General features: G+C 43.3%; 1 protein-coding gene and 1 pseudogene across 1 annotated transcript; one reads left to right on the plus strand and one right to left on the minus strand.

Annotated features, from left to right (window-relative positions):
- The first annotated feature begins 7,309 nt into the window (after window positions 1-7,309).
- LOC113838020 lies at window positions 7,310-7,436 on the plus strand (annotated as a pseudogene).
- A 1,107-nt stretch (window positions 7,437-8,543) lies between these two features.
- On the minus strand, window positions 8,544-10,006 carry LOC100752086 (opioid growth factor receptor-like). The gene is given in 3 exon segments (XM_035453739.1): window positions 8,544-8,796; window positions 8,799-8,879; window positions 8,882-10,006. Coding segments are annotated over 3 exon segments (1,401 nt in total). The 5' UTR covers window positions 9,987-10,006; the 3' UTR covers window positions 8,544-8,581.
- Between the last annotated feature and the right edge of the window lie 8,912 nt (window positions 10,007-18,918).

Raw genomic sequence — 18,918 nt, forward strand, 5'->3', positions numbered from 1 at the left:
GGAGTACTTGTCTGTAAAAATGGAAAACATGTTGAAAGCCTGTTAGTAACATGTCTACACTTCGCATGCATTCAGAGAATAACCTGACAAAGGACATTTGTGGAAGTAAGAAAACAAATGTGTGGACCACGGAAATTAATTATACTCAGTTTCTCAGGCTTAGTGAAAAAGGCTTTGACGCTGCCATCTCCTAATCTTCAGAGCCCTTGATTCTAAGGGTTCTGTCTGGAGGAAGAGCAGAGACTGACGCCAATTTCTGTATCACCATCTGGTCTCAAACTCATTAAATGACTAAGGATAACCATGAATTTCTGATCCTCATCTCACACATGCTGAAGTAAGAGACCCAGATCCATTGACTGACTGTACATTTTTCATCCCTTTCAGAAGTAAATGAGTACCTCTTGTTGACATTGTGTCTTAAATGGATAATTATGTTGCATTCTTTCTGGCCATTTTATCCCCCTTCTTCGACTACTTGGAAGACCCTAGTCTGAGTTTTTTGTCTGCTCTTGTTATAATCCTGGGATAGGAGAGTAATTCTATTTTGAAGTTGTGCCCAATTGTTTCTCTATTGAAATCTTTTTAAGCCACATTGGTAATCAGTGTTGCAGTTTCTCAGGAAAATGGGAATTAATGTATCTCAAGAAGCAACAATTACACTCTTAAGCACAAACTCAAATATTACACCACAAGGACGTCTGTTCACCTATGTTCATAGCAGCATTGTTTGTAATAGCCAGAGCCTGGAAGCAACCTAGATGCCCCCTGCTGAAGAACTGATAAGGAAAATGTGGGACGTTTACACAATGCACCACTACTTCATTTTAGAAAACAATGACACTTTGAAATTCACAGGCACATGGATGGAACTGGAAGAAACCATACTGAGCCAGGCAACCCAGACACAGAAAGACAAACTGCTATGTACTCACTCATAATTGGATATTATATATAAGCCAAATGGTAACCAGCCCTCAGCCCATAACCCCAGAGTAGCCAGAAAACAAGGAAGACCCTAAGAGAGACATACATGGATTGCCTGACAACCAGAAAAGGACAAGATATCCTAAGTAAATTGGGAACATAGGGGGAGAAGGAGGGAGGAGGAGGAGGAGAAGGAGAACAGAGGGATCAGGAAGGTCAAGTTAGAATTACAACAGAGAAGGAGAGCAAGGAAAGAGATACCTTAAGAGAGGGAGTCATTATGGGCTTAACAAGAAACCTGGAACTAGGGAAATTGGCAGGAATCCACAAGGATGACCTCAACTAAGAATCTAAGCAACTGTGGAGAGGCTATCCTAAATGCCCTTCCCCTATACTGAGATTGATGACTACCTCAATGCCACCATAGAGGCTTCATCCAGTAGCTGATGGAAGCAGAATCAGAGATCTACATCTCTGCACTGAGCCTCTCTCCTGGATTCCACTTGTAGAGAGAGAGGTATGATGAGCAAAGGGGTAAAGATCTTGCTCAGGAAACCCACACAAACAGCCATCCTGATGACGTGGGACCTCACAAACACCAGACTCACAGTTGACAAACTTGCATAAGACACAACAAGGCCCCCTTAACATGAGTGTCAGCTGGGGAGCTTGGGCATTCCATGGCACCACTGGCATTTTAGCCAGTATTAATCCCTATTGCATGAATGGGATTTTTGAGCCTATTCCCTGTGGAGGGATACTCTCTCAGCCTACAAGCATTAGGGAGGGCCTTGGTCCTGTCTAAAATAATGTGACTGACTTTTATGATCCTACAAGTGAGGCCTCACCCTCCATGAGGATTGGATGAGGTGAAGGATTGGGTGATATTCAGGAGAATGGGGAACACAGAGGAAAGGTAACTGGGTTCTGTAGGTAAAGTAATATTTTAAATTAAATAAAATACAGAATATAGAATAAATATAGAATAAAAAACTATAAAAGAATTCAAAAGATATAAAAAAGAAATATTTCTCACACAACAAGATTTTTCAGTTGGGTGGTAGTTTAGTATATAAAGAATTTTTTAAATGAACTGTAAATGCAAGTACGGCTGACAGTTTAGTGACACACACAGACACCTTTAAGCTCAGCGCTAGAGAGGCAGAGGCAGGAGGTTCACTGAGCTGGAAGTGACTGTGTATGTTTATCTTAGTGATTGTTAAATAAAATACTATTTAGCCAATGTGACAGGAAGTTAGACAGGACTAAGTGTCAAAGAGGATTCTGGGAAATGTAGAGAAGTGATCCAGGCAGGAAGTGACATGGCAAGGAGACTCAAATTTAGCAAGGAAACAGGAAGTGTTCGCCCTTTTTCCTGTTTGCCTGCTCCAGCGGCAGAATGTGATCCACACCCAAGGAGGGACGCCAATAAGGCGTCTGATAAGATAAGTTTTATAAAATATATAGATGTATGATAATTGAGACTGAGCTAACAGATGAGAATCCTAGTCATTGGCCAAACAACATTGAACCTAATACAAGGTTCTGTGTATTAGGCAGGCGGCTGGCCTAAACCTCACACATGGCGATGGGGCCCAGGCAGCTTTTGGCAGAAAGATTTATCCTAACACACAACCTAAATTACATAGAGAGTACCAGTACACCCAGGACTATATAGAGTGTCCTGTCCTCAAAAAACCAAACAAACAAAATGCAACAACTTTAGACATCAGATCAATGAGAATTAAAATTACTTAGAGATATTTTTCTTACTCAGAAATGCCAACATAAATAAAACCAACAACAGATTATGTTGCTGAAGGTGTTGGGGGGGAAAGTTGTTGAGAGAAAAAATGGTACAGCCACCTCACCCACACAATCTAACCAGAAGCCGGAATCGCCAACTACCCTGGATATCAGCAGGCTCTCCTGTCTTGTCCAGAACACTGCTGGTACTGGAAAATCTGTTCCCAGGACCCGGCCTTAAATTCTTTTCATTCCAGGTCCCTCCCACATGCTCCACCCTTTATTCCATCTCCTCCTACAGATCCTCCCACTGTAGGGTCCCACACACTCTACTGCCCCACCCTAGGAAGGATTAGCATAATTGAACAACAACAGCTCCTAGTGGTGATGATATATGGGAGGAATGGATCAACTTTCACACTGATTTGGGAGTTCAAAGTGGTAGAGCCATGCCACCACTGTAATCTACCCAGAAGCCTTACAGGCAACTTACCCTGGCTATCAGCAGGCCCTATGGTCTTCCCCAGCTCGCTGCTGCGGTTTGTAGCTCCAGTCCAAGTGTCTGGCTTTAAATATATTTTCTATCCAGACCCCTCCCAGTCCTCCACCTTTTTCCCATCATTCCAAGAGACCCTCCCACTAAATCCTTAACTGGCCTTGAACTTTCTTTGTATGTGATGATGACCTATATCAGTTGGAATTCACAAGGAGCCGAATGGCCCACCACACAAGCGATTAGATGCTGAGGAGTTCCCAAACTACCCACTTAACAATACCTCAGCCATTTGAATTTTGTTGTTTGCTAAGGCAAATTATCAATTTATAGCTCACACAGTGTGGTGGTTTGCAGATGTTTTGATGAGCATCTGACAAGATAACATTAAAACAATGAGTCTGGTTTTTTTTGTTGTTAGTTTTCAATTTTTTTTGCACAGAGTTTTCTTCTTTCTATGGAATCTCATTGAATGCAAACTTGAAGCAATGTCCTCTCCAGGTGCTAAGAAGTCACTCTTCCCCAGGATGCATTTTAGCAGCTTTGCTATGAATTAATATATATTGGAATAGTTATGAAGTTTTTCAAACTGGGTTTGGTGGCACACACTTTAATCCCAGACTTTGGAGGCCAAGGCAGGTGGATCTCTGAGAGTTTGAGGCAAGCCTGGTGTTCAAAGAGAGTCCCAGAATAGTCATGGATGTTACACAGAGAAAGCCTGTGTGAAGAAACCAAAAAAAAATTTAGGAACTGAGATGTGCGTTAGTGGCACACCCCTTTAATCCCAGCACTCAGGAGGCAGAGGCAGGAGGATGTCTTTGAATTCCAGGCCAGCTTGGTCTCCAGAGTGAGTGCCAGGATAGGCTCCAAAGCTACACAGAGAAACCCTGTCTCGAAAAACCAAAAAAAAAAATAGGAATTGAACTAACCATCCATGGTAATGCAAGAATTTCACTGACTCACATAACCATCTCTCCTGCCCCAAAGAATGCAATCTTAGAGACTGCAAAATCTATGCCCAGTATTTGTTTGTTTGTTTTTCATGACAATTTTTTTCTGTTTAGCTTTGGAGCTTGTCCTGTACTCACTCTGTATACCTCTTAGGCCTTGAACTCATTTAGATCCATATCCCTCTTTGATCTAAGTTCTGGGGTTAAAGGTGTGTCCCAACACCACCCAGCCTACTCCCAACATTTTAAAGTGTTGATGTTTTGCAATTCAAAGTAGTAAGATACAGTTTAAATTTTACTCAAAGACCATTTTATTTAATGAAAAATGATGAGTGGTGAAAAGCTAGTTATGAACACTTCACCATTACGCAGGCATTTAGCAATTCTGCAATCTCAGAGCTCAGGAAGCAGGAAACAAATTACCAGAACTTGGGGCAAAGCCAGGGCTGCATTAGAAAAACACTGTGTAATTATTTTGTGTATGTCAAAATTTGACCCAGTTTAGTTGGAGAAAGAAACCCTGAGCCATGCTGATATAGCAGTACACCTTTAATCCCAGCACTCAGGAGGCAGAGGCAGGGAGATCTCAGTCAGTTCAAAGCCAACCTAGTCTACCTAGAGTGTTCATCAATAGAGAAACCCTTTCCAAACTACAAAAAGAAAAAAGAAAGTAAGTGAAAGCAAAGAGAAAGGAAAATACCATAGGCATCTTTTCTTTTTAATTTTTTCTCTCATGTGCATCCTCACTGCAGGGCACCTCCCTTTTCTCCTCCTTTACCTTCTCCCAGCCTCACCTCAATGCCTGAGTAATTCCTCATCTACCTACCTGCAGAAAATACCTGGCTTGCCATGATAACAACCAAACCATGTGGGCGTTTAATCCCAGGACTTGGGAGGCAGAGGCAGGCCGATCTCTGTGAGTTCAAGACCAGCCTGGTCTACAAGAGCTAGTTCCAGGACAGTCTCCAAAGCCACAGAGAAACCCTGCCTGAAAAAAAAAACAACCCCCCCAAACCAATCAAACCATGCATTACAAAATTCAATGAGACGAGCCACAAACCCTCTTATCAAGGCAGGATATGTTGGGCCCAAAAGTGGGGTCCATCTTTGGGAGATGCACCTCACAGTGTCACTCACAGGATGCAAGTTTGATGCAAAAGCAAAAGGATTTCATTCAAAGGCTTTGGAGTCTTTCTCTGAGAATAGATCGACCCCCTGGTTTTTTTTTTGTTTTGTTTTTTGAAACTAGCTTTTTTACATTTATTTTTTGTGCATTAGTCTGAAGGTGTTAGATCTCCTGGAACTGGAGTTATTGACAGTTGTAAGCTGCCATGTGAGTGCTGGGAATTGAACCTGGGTCCTCTGGAAGGTCCTCTGGCTCCTAACCACTGAGCCATCTCTCCAGCCCCTGTTTTTAAGGCAAGCAGTTTTTATATTTTCCTGCTAGGCTGCTAGGCAAGAGTATGACAGCATATTGATTGGTTCTAACATACAGGAACCATTTACTGATTGGTTGGGAATTGAACTTACAATTTTGCCCATGAGGTTTTGGAGTCTTACTTTTGGTTTTTCCATCTGCAAGGCTATGAAACAGCCAGTGGTTTTCGAGGAACAGAGTGAGCCAAAATTATTATTATTTTTTAAAAACATGGGTGGTTATGACTCTCTGGAAAATGGTAACTCACAAAAATTTTTAGAAGCCAGACAGTTATTGCAGTTATTGAGAATAACAACACTCCTTAGAGACTAAGTGGTTGAGAAACCGGTCATCATGACCAAATATTTCATATGTCCCCTTTTCCAGAAGTATGTGTATGGACAGGGTGATTTCAATTTCATGTTGGTGGATACCATGCCGGGTTTAAGTTGGAGGGTCCCTCATTCCCCTCTTTTCCTTATGGTATATGAGTTGAATCTTCATATTATTGTGTAGATTAGCTAACCACAGGTTGGTACTGCTGTTTTAACATCACTATCTGTCCTGTACTGATGCGATCTCTTATAGTGTCCAGAAGGCGATTTATTCGAGGTCCAAAAGTAAGCAAGAGCATAAGAAAACTCATGGTTCCAAGAATAGTAGAGATGAAAGAGAAAAGAGAAAAAGTTCCCACAGGCCTTGGCCCATTCCAAGGATGTTGGCCCCAACCCTGGGCACATTCTATGGTTTAGACAGGGGCAATCCCCAAGGCCCTCTTTGGGTCACACCTGGCTGGCCAACAGACAATCAAGACTTTCCAGAGTACATTCTGTGGTTTTTCCTTTGTATAAGACCAGGTCAAACCTGGGTGACCTCGTTAATATAAAATCATACTTTGTAATCAATCACTTTGTAATCAATCCCTTTGTACCCCATACATGTATGCTGATTTGGGTATAAAATCCCTATAAAAAGAGCGTATAACCCTTGCTAGGTGTGTAGCTTTCCCAGTATTGCCGACACCCGAATGCACATTGGTTCTCTTAACTTGCAGCTCTTGATCTGGTTTCTGAGTCTCAGGGTCTCCTCGGGATCCTGTGCCCCTTAGGGGTCTGGCATCTTTCAATTGATGGAAAAGGGCTGTTTAAGTCTCTGACCTGTCTGTCTATGACTCTTTTCAGCCATGATACCACCAACACCCAGATCCAATTCATGGGCAACAACCTTGAGCCTCCCTGTGTTCCCCCAGGTTACTGGATGTGCTGAGATCCAATTTGCCAGGAATTCCCTGTCAAAATTTCTCATCAACGCACAGTCCTGATGTTAGCTACTCTGCTTGCACACGGTCCATTCAATGCATGGGTATAAGTCCACAGAAAGTGATATATTTTTGAGAGAGAATGAACTGCTTTCAGTCTACACCGGTGACCCCTCAGCTTTCTTCCCACATGTTTATCCACTTCCACCTGCAATGATATGGAAGATACAAATGACCTTTGAATTGTTCTAGAAATCTGTGTGAGGTCAGACCTCAGTTTAATGGGTCAACTCCCAGGAAATTTTCTTGCTATTCAGAGAGTAATAAGATTAATGACAATCACTGCCTGAAAGTCTGAGGCACACAGCTTTAATCCCAGCAATCCGAAGGCACAGGCAGGCAGATCTCTGTGAGTATATGAGGCTAGTCTGGTCTAAGAGAGCTAGTTCAAGGACAGGCTCCAAAGCTACACAGATAATCCCTGTCTGAAAAAAAAAACAAACAAAAAGTTATTGACAATGGCCTCTTGGCCTTTTGGCAAAGATCAAGTGTAGTATGGGTTCTTATCAGTTTGAAGATAACTACAGTAATGTATTATGAAAAACTAACAAAGCGGTGCTTAGTGAAGTAGTGACCTAACTCTTTTCCTCTTTGTGGGAAATCCTGGCATAAATCCCCAATGCTAGGTGGAATATAAACAGAGGGTAAAATACAATAATTCACAATATTTTATTATAAACAATGCATTAAAAAAGAATCATTCATGGTGGGGTGGCACATACATTTGGTCCCAGGATGGGGGAGGCAGAGGCAAGTGTATCTCTGTGAGTGTGAGTTCAGCTAGGATTACAGAGCAATTCCAGGATGGCCACGACCACACAGAAACTCTCTGTGTGTGTTTACATATTTTATTTTGTGTATGTGTTCTGGACACACTTATTCTACCACCCTCACGGGGAAATAGGAGGGCAACATATGCATGTTTCCATTTCTCTCTATCCAGGCTGGCTGGAAAACACAGGTTTGATTACCATGTTTGGAGGGTAATCCGTTGTAGCTATGTCATCACCCGGATGCCACATCTTCCAATGATTTTGTATTCTGCCAAAATTGGCCCTACCATTTTGTAGTATCTCAGAGGTAGAATTTGACATGGGGTTTCTGTAGCTCAGGCAGTTCTCACACTCATTGTATGACTTCTGGTTACTATGAAATTCTGATCCACCTGCCTCACACACACAATGAGTATTGAGACCTATAAACATAGAGTTTGCCTTCACCAAGGTCTTCAGCTGCTTCATTTGTCCAAATTGGATATGTATTCGCCTTCCGGTTTGCAAAGTGTGTACAAGGTGAAATTTTATCCTGATTCTTTGCCACCACCACCCAGAGTACTCCTAGTATCTTAAAGCGTTGGCGATTTGCAATGCAAAGTAAGATATACTTTAAATTTTCTGAAAGACCATTTTATTTAATGAAAAATGGTGAGTGGTAAAAAGTTAGGTATGAAAATTCACAGTAACACAGGCATTTAACTAATCTGAAATCTCAGAGCCCAGGAAGCAGGAAACATATTGCAAGAACTTGGGTCACAGTCAGGGATAAGTTAGAAAAACACTTTATACCTATTTTGTATATTTCAAAAATTGACCCAATTTAGTTGGAAAAAGAAATCCCTGAGCCAGGGAGCAATAGCGCACACCTTTAATCCTTATGTGGAATTTCTTTCTAATTGTTCAAACTCTGTTACCAGCTAGAATCACCACACTCAGGTGACAAAAGCAAGCTGTTCACAGAAAATTCCATGCTAGTCTTGGCAACAAAGGGCTCTCTGAAGTCGTAGGAAGTGGGGCATAGGCCTGCAGGTCAGTGTGATAGTTACTGGCTACTCAATCACCCTCAGCCCTCTTCTCCATCTTCCTCTGTCTTCTTTCCTCATCAGCCACTCTGGCCCCATGGGTAACAGGGCAGGCCTGGTTAGCCTCCCTGGGTTTTTGGCTGAACAGCTGAGGGCACACCCCTCAAGGTTGAGGGCAGTTTTTTCTACATCTGACGCCCCTGGTACCTGCTCCTGCCTCTTCTCCTCCGCTTCCTCTTTTTGCTCTCTTTGGAGCTCAGTGACTCAGTCTCATCCCCCTGGGCCTCATCCAGGGCTCCCGATTCCTGGGGCTTTGTGCTCAGCAATGAGGGATCCTCAGCTTTTCCACTGCTCCCACTCAGGTCCCTTCCAGATCCATAGGTCTGACCCTGGGTGCCAGCCTCTTGGAAGGGCTTCCCGGAGCCCTCATCCTTATCTGCCTGTCCTAGTACCATCAGTGGCCGTGGAGTACCATGAGGTCTAAACCTCTGCAGCTTGTCATGGTGCCCCCAGGCAAACTGGCAACGAGGTCTGAAGTGCTCCCATGCAAAGTACACAAGCTCCCGGCGCTGGTGTCTGCAACGCACGGCGAACATGAAGTAGTCCAGGACACTCTGACGCACGCTGGGCAGTTGGTGCTGTACCAGTGTCTCCTCCAGGAAGAAGCGGACCAGCGGTGCCTGGTAGTGCTCTAAGCCCAGCTCTCCCAGCGACTTGAGGATGCGTGTAATGCGCAGGTTGTTGTGCCTGTGACTGTTGAGGTTCTGGAAGCGTGGCTGGAAGTTCTGTGCACGGCAGACCGCACCGGTGTCCCGGTCCTCAAGTTGGATCCCATAGAAGCCCAGCATGAGTTCATAGGCCCGGACCAGACGCTCTTTGACCTCCTGGGAGCTTTTAAATGCCTCAACCTCCTTGAGTGTGAGGGGCTTGGCATGCTGGTTCACTCCTGGTTCCCTCAGAGGAAACAGCCACTGGATATAGGAGTGATTCTCTTCAAGGACGACATAGTTGTCTTTCCAGTTGTGAAGAATTTCCTCAATGAAAAGACCGTTTGGCTGGAAGCAGATCTCATTTTTGTAGAAGTGCAGGTTAGACATGTCGCTGTTGCAGTCTTGATCTGCCAAATCCGGGTAGTGGTGCCGATACCTTCGCATGTCCTGCATAGCTCGCCAGTTTCGGTACCGGGTCTTCCTGGACTGGAACACACCTGGCCGTGGCTCCTTTGCGTTGCTGTGCTTGCTGCCCTTGTCCTCATGGCCTTTATCATCTGCCTGGCCGTCTTCACAGCCTTCCTTGCTCTCGTCCTCCCAGGTGGAATCGTTGTCCGGGTCATCCATTCTCAAGAGGCAGGACCGGCTTTCCATGGAAAGGAAAGAGGAAGAGGAGTACTTGTCTGTAAAAATGGAAAACATATTGAAAGCCTGTTAGTAACATGTCTACACTGTGCATGCATTCGGACAGTAACCTGACAAAGGACATTTGTGGAAGTAAGAAAACAAATGTGTGGACCATGGAAATTAATTAAACTCAGTTTCTCAGGCTTAGTGAAAAAGGCTTTGACTCTGCCATCTCCTAATCTTCAGAGCCCTTGATTCTAATTCTGTCTGGAGGAAGAGCAGAGACTGACGCCAGGTTTCTGTCTCACCGGCTGGTCTCAAACTCATTACATGACTAAGGATAACCATGAATTTCTGATTCCCCATCTCACACATGCTGACGTAAGAGACCCAGATCCCTTGACTGTACATTTTTCATCCCTTTCAGAAGTAAATGAGTACTTCTTGTTGACATTGTGTCTTAAAAGGATAATTATGTTGCATTCTTTCTGGCCATTTTATCCCCCTTCTTCCACCACTTGGAAGACCTAGTCCTACGTCTGTTCTTGTTATAATCCTGGGACAGGAGAGTAACTCTGTTTTGAAATTGTGCCCAATTGTTTCTCTATTGAAATCTTTTTAAGCCACATTGGTAATCAGTGTTGCAGTTTCTCAGGAAAATGGGAATCAATGTATCTCAAGATGCAACAATTACACTCTTAAGCACAAACTCAAAGGATGCACCTCAAGGACATGTGTTCACCTATGTTCATAGCAGCATTGTTTGCAATAGCCAGAGCCTGGAAGCAACCTAGATGCCCCCAACTGAAGAACTGATAAGGAAAATGTGGGGCGTTTACATAAGGGAGGAGCCCTACTTCATTTTAGAAAACAATGACACTGTGAAATTCACAGGCACATGGATGGAACTAGAAGAAACCATACTGAGCCAGGCAACCCAGACACAGAAAGACAAACTGCTATGTACTCACTCATAAGTGGATATTATATATAAGCCAAATGGTAACCAGCCCTCAGCCCATAACCCCAGAGTAGCCAGAAAACAAGGAAGACCCTAAGAGAGACATACATGGATTGCCTGGCAACCTGAAAAGAACAAGATATCCTAAGTAATTTGGGAACATAAGGGGAGAAGGAGGGAGGAGGAGGCGGAGAAGGAGAACAGAGGGATCAGGAAGGTCAAGTTAGAATTACAACAGAGAAGGAGAGCAAGGAAAGATACCTTAAGAGAGGGAGTCATTATGGGCTTAACAAGAAACCTGGAACTAGGGGAATTGGCAGGAATCCACAAGGATGACCTCAACTAAGAATCTAAGCAACTGTGGAGAGGCTATCCTAAATGCCCTCCCCTATATTGAGATTGATGACTACCTCAATGCCACCATAGAGACTTCATCCTGTAGCTGATGGAAGCAGAATCAGAGATCTACATCTATGCACTGAGCCTAACTCCTGAATTCCACTTGTAGAGAGAGAGGTATGATGAGCAAAGGGGTAAAGATCTTGCTCGGGAAACCCACACAAACAGCCATCCTGATGGAGTGGGACCTCACAAACACCAGACTCACAGTTGACAAACTTGCATAAGACACAACAAGGCCCCCTTAACATGATTGTCAGTTGGGGAGCTTGGGCATTCCATGGCACCACTGGCATTTTAGCCAGTATTAATCCCTATTGCATGAATGGGATTTTTGAGCCTATTCCCTGTGGAGGGATACTCTCTCAGCCTACATGCATTAGGGAGGGCCTTGGTCCTGTCTAAAATAATGTGACTGTAGGTAAAGCCTACAAGTGAGGCCTTACCCTCGATGAGGATTGGATGAGGTGAAGGATTGGGTGATATTCAGGAGAATGGGGAACACAGAGGAAAGGTAACTGGGTTCTGTAGGTAAAGAAAGATTTTATATTAAATAAATACAGAATATAGAATAAATATAGAATAAAAATACAATATAAAAGAATTCAAAAGATATAAAAAAGAAATATTTCTCACACAACAAGATTTTTCAGTTGGGTGGTAGTTTAGTATATAAAGAATTTTTTAAATGAACTGTAAATGCAAGTACAGCTGACAGTTTGGTGATACACACAGACACCTTTAAACCCAGCACCGGATAGGCGGAGGCAGGAGGTTCACTGAGCTGGAAGGCCACTTATGAAATAATGAGTGTTACAGACTAGCCAAGACTACACTGAGAAACCCTGTCTCATAAAACAAACAATAAAAGTAAATAAGCTTTAACTGGCTGGGTGTGTTGCTACATGCCCTCAATCCCAGCAATCAGGAGGCAGAGGCAGGCAGAGATCTAGAGGGTCATCACAACTGATGAGGAATGTACTGTGTATGCTTATCTTAGTGATTGTTAAATAAAATACTATTTGGCCAATTAGACAGGAAGTTAGACAGGACTAGGAGTCAAAGAGGATTCTGGGAAATGTAGTAGAGAAGTGATCCAGGCAGGAAGTGACATAGCAAGGAGACTCATATTTAGCAAGGATACAGGAAGTGTTTGCCCTTTTTCCCGTTTGCCTGCTCCAGCCACACTATGTGATCCACCCACAATGAGGGATGACAATAAGGCGTCTGATAAGATAAGTCTTATAAAATATTTAGATGTATGATAATTGAGACTGATCTAACAGATGAGAATCCTAGTCATTGGCCAAGCAGCATTGAACCTCATACAAGTCTCTGTGTATTCATTTGGGCCTAACTCAGGCCGGTGGCCTAAACCTCACACAAGGCAATGGGGCTCAAGCAGCTTTTGGTGGAAAGATTTATCGTAACACACAACCTAAATTACATAGTACCAGTACACCCAGGACTATGTAGAGTGTGCTGTCCTCAAAAAACCAAACAAGCAAAATGCAATAACTTTAGCCATCAGATCAATGAGAATTAAAATTACTTAGAGATATTTTTCTTACTCAAATGCCAATATAAATAAAACCAACAACAGATCATGTTGCTGAAGGTGTTGGGGGGGAGTTGTTGAGAGAAAAAATGGTACAGCCATCTCACCCACACAATCTAACCAGAAGCCGGAGTCGCCAACTTACCCCGGATATCAGCAGGCTCTCCCGTCTTGTCCAGAACACTGCTGGTACTGGAAAATCTGTTCCCAGGACCCGGCCTTAAATTCTTTGCATTCCAGGTCCCTCCCACATCCTCCACCCTTTATTCGGTCTCCTCCTACAGATCCTCACACTGTAGGGTCCCACACACTCTACTGCCCCACCCTAGGAAGGATTAGCATAATTGAACAACAACAGCTCCTAGTGGTGAAGATATATGGGAGGAATGGATCAATTTTTACACTGATTTGGGAGTACAAAGAGGTACAGCCATCCCACCACTGCAATCTACCCAGAAGCCTTACAGGCAACTTACCCTGGCTATCAGCAAGCTCTATCGTCGTCTTCACCAGATCGCTGCTGCTGTCTGTAGCTCCAGTCCAAGTGCCTGGCCTTAAATATATTTTCCATTGAAGCCGCTCCCACTTCTCCACCTTTTTCCCATCATTCCCCACAAACTAAATGCCCATGCTCAGTCTACACCTTCACACTAGAGCGGCTTAGTATAGTTGAGGATTTTTTCATCACTGAGCAGATACAATCAGTGCTTCTTTTGTGTGGACCAAGAGAACTAGCACTTTGCCAGGCTCTCTCAGTTCTCCAATCATGGGACATGATCCACTACTTGGTTACCCTGTCAGTAAAAGGGCATCAACTCAGTGTGCCAAAGGTCATCCTATCCTTCTGATTCCTGTCACCGATCCTTTTTTCTTTTTTGAGACAATATTTCTCTGTGTAGCCCTGGCTGTTCTGTAAACCAATCTGTGCTGAAAATAAAAGAATTTTATGTGAATTCCTCTACCTCTGGAGGGCAGGGATTAAAGGTGTGTGTCACATTGCCACATGCTTGTGTTTTGTTTTGTGAGATAGGGTTTCTCTGTGTAGCTTTGGAGCCATTCCTGGCCCATGCTCTGCAGACCAGATTGGTGTCTCCTACGAGATTGGCCTGTCTCTGCCTCCTGGGTGTAGGGATTAAAGGCATGCACCACCAACACCCGGCCAATAGCATCCTTTTTTAAAACAAGGGTTTTAGTATACCCCTGGCTGAGCTGTATCTGACTGTATAAACTAGGTTGGCCTCAACCTGACAGAGATCTGCTTGCCTCTGCCTTCTTTGTGCTGGGATGAAAGGATTGTCCACCACACCCAGCTTGGTCACCCCTCATTGATAGAGAAGTGTTGTGTAAGTCTCTGAACTGTCAGGCAATGACTCTTTTCAGCCATGATACCACCAACACCCAGCTCCAATTCATGGACAGCAACCTTGAGTCTGCTTCTGCTTCTCCAGGTTACTGGATGTGCTGAAGTCCTATTTGCCGTGATTTCCCTGTGCACAGTCATCATTGAGGCACAGTACTGATGGTGGCTACTCTGCTTGCAGACTGGCCATTCAATGCACAGGTATAAGTACACAGCAAGTGATATATTTATGAAAGAGAATGAACTGCTCTCAGTCTACACCTGGGACCCCTCAGCTTCCTTCCCACAGGATTATCCACTTCCAACTGCAATGATATGGAACGTATGCTCAATCTTTACATTGCTGTGGAAATTTGTGTGAGGGCACACCTAAGTTTTGTGGGAAATTTTCTAGCTACTCACAGAGGATTAAAATTAACAAATTCTGCTGGGTGGTGGTGGTGGCACACACCTTTAATCCCGGCAATCCAGAGGCTGAGGCAGGCAGATCCCTGTGAGTGTGAGATGAGGCCAGTCTGGTCTACAAGAGTTGGCTCGAGAACAGGCTCCAAAGCTACACACAGACACCCTGTCTCTAAACCAAAAACTAATGACAATCACTTCTTGGCCTTTTCACGAACATAAAATGTAGTATCTGTTCTTATCAGTTTAAAAATAGCTACAGTGATGAATTATTGCAAAATTAAAGCAGAGCTTGATGAGTTAGTGACATAACTCTTTTCCATTTTGTGGGAAATCCCGGCATAAATACACAGTGCTAGGTGAGATATAAACAGAGGGTAAAATACATTAATTCACAATATTTTATTACAAACAATACATTTTACAAAAGCATTCATGTTGAGGTGCCACATACCTTTTTTCCCAGGATGGGGGAGGCACAGGCAAGTATATCTCTGTGAGTGTGAGGCCAGCTGGACTACAGAGCAATTCCAGGATGGCCATGACTACACAGACATTCTCTGTGTGTCTTTACATATTTTTTGTGTATGTGTTCTGGAGACACTTTTTCTAGGGTCCACATGTGGAAATCAGAGGGCAACATGTGCGTGTTTCGACTCCCCTTCCATCCCGGCTGGCCTGGAAACACAGGTTAGGTTCCCATGCTTGGTGGGAAATCCCGTAGTAGCTACATCATCACCCAGAACACACATCTTCCAATTATTGTTTTCTCCCCAAATTTTGTAATATCTCATAGTGTAGATCTTGACATGGGGTTTCCGCAGCTCAGGCAGTTCTCACATTCATTGTATGACTTCTGGTTACTGTGGAAATTCTGATCTACCTGCCTCACACACATTGAGTATTCAGGTCCATAAACCTTAAGTTTGCCTTTACCTGGCTTTTCAGCTTCTTTCTTCTGTCCAAATTGGATATGTATTCACCTTCCTGTCAGGAACACTGTACAATATGGTCATTTCATCCTGATTTTATGGCATTTGCAAAAACTCTGGCCTTGCAGGCACTCTTGATATAAGTTAGGGAGACAGGACATCAATATTGTTGTAAAATATATGATCAAACTTCTACCTAATTTTATATTTTAATCATTTTTTTTCCAGAAAGAGTTTCTCTAAGTACCTTGGCTATCCTGTTACTCATAGTGTAGACCAAACTGAACTAAAACTATGAGATGTGCTTGTCTCTGCCTACCAAGTTTTGGGATTGAAGGCATGTGCCACCATTGCCCCATAATTTTTTTAAGGCGGGGCCTCATGTATTCTTAACTGCTCTTGAACTTTCTTTGTATCTGATGATGACCTGGAGGAGTGGGATTCACCGTGAGCAGCAAGGCACACCACACAAGGGATTTAATGCAGTGGATGTCCCAATCTGTCAACTGACTTAAACCTCATCTGAATTTTGTTGTTTGCTAAGGCAAGTTATCAGTTTATAGCTCACACAGTGCTGTGTTTCACACTTGTTTTGATGAGCCTCTGAAAAGCTAACATTAAAAGAGGATGGCTTTTTGTTATTTTTCTATTTATTGCATCACTTCTTCATATGGAATCTCGTTGAATGCAAACTTGAAGCAAATGCGACCTCCAGGCACTAAGAAGTCACTGTTCCCCATGATGCCACGTTTTAGGGGGTTTCCATGAATTAATGTATATTAGAAATGTTGTAACTGTATTCATAATGGGTTTCCTGGACCATGCCTTTAATCCCAGTATTTTGGAGGCAAGGAGGTGGATCTCTAAGAGTTTGAAGCAAGCCTGATATTCAAAATAAGTCCCAGAATAGCCAAGGCTGTTACACAGAAAAAGCCTGGGTCAAGATACCAATAAAAATAAGCTTGGGCACTGAATTACCCTTCCATGGTAAAGCTAGAATTTCACGGACTCACTGAACCATCTCTCCAGCCCCACAGAATTCAATAGTAGAGACTTCGATCTCTATGCCCAGTATTTTAATTTTTTGGTTTTTATGATGGGGTTTCCCTGTTTAGCTGTGGAAATTGTCCTGGCACTCACTCTGTAGACCAGGGAGGACTTGAACTCATACAGATCCACTTCCTTCTTCCTTCCAAGTTCTGGGATTATAGGTGTGTGCCACCACCACCCACCCATCCTAAACCCAGTATTTTAAAGTGTTGATGATTTGCAATGCAAAGTAGTAACATACACTCTCAATTTTACTCAAAGACCATTTTATTTAATGAAAAATGGTAAGTTGTGAAAAGTTAGTTTTAAAAACTTCACAGTAACACAGGCATTAACCAAATCTGAAATCTCAGATCTCAGGAAGCAGGAAACACATTGCCAGAACTTGGGTCACAGCCTGGGATACATTAGAAAGATACTATATAATTATTTTGTATATCTCAAAATTTCACCCAATTGAGTTGGAAAAAGAAATCCCTGAGCCAGGGAGCAATAGAACACACCTTTAATCTAAGCACGGAGGAGGCAGAGGTGGGGAGATCACAGTCAGTTCAAGTCCAACCTATTCTCCATACTGTGTTAAACCACTGAGAAGCCCTATCGAAAATATTAAAATAAAAATGAAAGAAAGTGAAAGCAAAGAGAAAAGAAAACTCCATGATGAATCATTTCTTTTTAACTTTTCCTCTCATATGCATTCTCACTGCAGTTTCATCTTCCTCTTCCCCCTCATTTACCTTCTCCCATCCTCACCTCAAAGCCTGATCAACTCCTCATCTATTTACCTGCAGCAAATCGATGGCTTGCTATGATAACAACCAAAACATGCATTACAAAATTCAATGAGACTAGCCACAAATCCTCTTATCAAGGCAGGATAAATCAACACACTAGGAATAAAGGGGTCCTCAAAAGCAAGGAAATAAATCAGAGTCATCCCTACTCTCTATGTTAGAAGTCCCCCCCGAAAATACCACGTTATACAACCATAACAAATTCACAGGACTTATTCAGTTCTTTTAATTTTGTTTTTATGTGCATTGGTGTTTTGCATGCATTTATGTCTGGATGAATATGCCAGATACCCAGGAACTGGAGTTATAGACAGCTGAGAGCCTTTGAGAGCTTAGAATTGACCTCAGGCTCTTTAGAAGTGCAGCTGGTCTTAACTGTCACATCATCCTTCCAGGCCATGACTTACCCACTTCAATACAGGGTCTTTGATTGTCGGTTCAGTCTCTGTGAGTCTCTAAGAGCCTGGTTAGTTAATCTGGAGGCCATGTTCTTATGGTGTCCTACAACCCTGTCCCTGCTACAATCCTTCTCATCCTATTACCCAGGATTTCAATGTGGAATTCCATTTTAATTGCTGTCCAAACTCTGTTACCAGCTAGAATCACCACACTCACGTGACAAAAGCAAGCAGCTCACAGAAAATCCCACGCTAGTCTTGGCAACAAAGATTTAGTCCCAATGTCAAAAACTATAATTTATGTGAGTGCCCTGGTGGTATGTGCCTATAACCTCTACATTCTGGGAGGAGGAGGGAGAGCGTTAGGAGTTTGGTACAGCCCCACTATCTAAAAGATACAATAAATCTTCAGGCATGACACACTCAAATTGGAAGGGCACAAACTCTAAAGTTTGACTGAGCATCTGAATTCATGAACCAGCACCAGGATGTGACTGAAGGGGCCAGATCCTCACTCAGCCGCCTGCTTTAACAGCCATGGCAGGCTACAGCAAAGACATGTAAGCCTCTGTCTCAGGACATGACATAAAGAAACTCCAGATCTCCCGGCCTTCTTGAGCCTATGGACAAACCTGAACACAAAGAAACTCCAGACCCTGCCCTCAGCCTCCTAGATACTTGGTTCCTAGGAACAGTTTGGCCATAAAAGAAACTGCAGGGGAGATCAAAACCTCCCCTGTAGTCTCCAGGATACATTTCTGAAAACTATTGGTGTCTACGAACCACAGGCCACCTGTGAGTAACAAGAAAAAGCCATAAAAACCATAGAATGGACTCTTCCTTCCCCCTCGGCCCCCCCGACCTGTCATGAGCCTACTCCTGGCTAAGGTCCCCATCACCCCAGGATCTCTCTGGGCCTTCACCTCCTAGAGTGGAACCGCCCAGACAGGAAGGACCTCTCCCTCACCTCCACGCTTACCAGTATCCCCAACTAAAACCCTACCTATCACATATTCTTTCTGAAGGAGGGTGACGCCTTCTTATGGGGTCATCAGAGTCTATCATATCCTTTGGGATA

Source organism: Cricetulus griseus, unplaced genomic scaffold, assembly GCF_003668045.3.
Source record: "Cricetulus griseus strain 17A/GY unplaced genomic scaffold, alternate assembly CriGri-PICRH-1.0 unplaced_scaffold_187, whole genome shotgun sequence".
Classification (NCBI taxonomy): domain Eukaryota; kingdom Metazoa; phylum Chordata; class Mammalia; order Rodentia; family Cricetidae; genus Cricetulus; species Cricetulus griseus.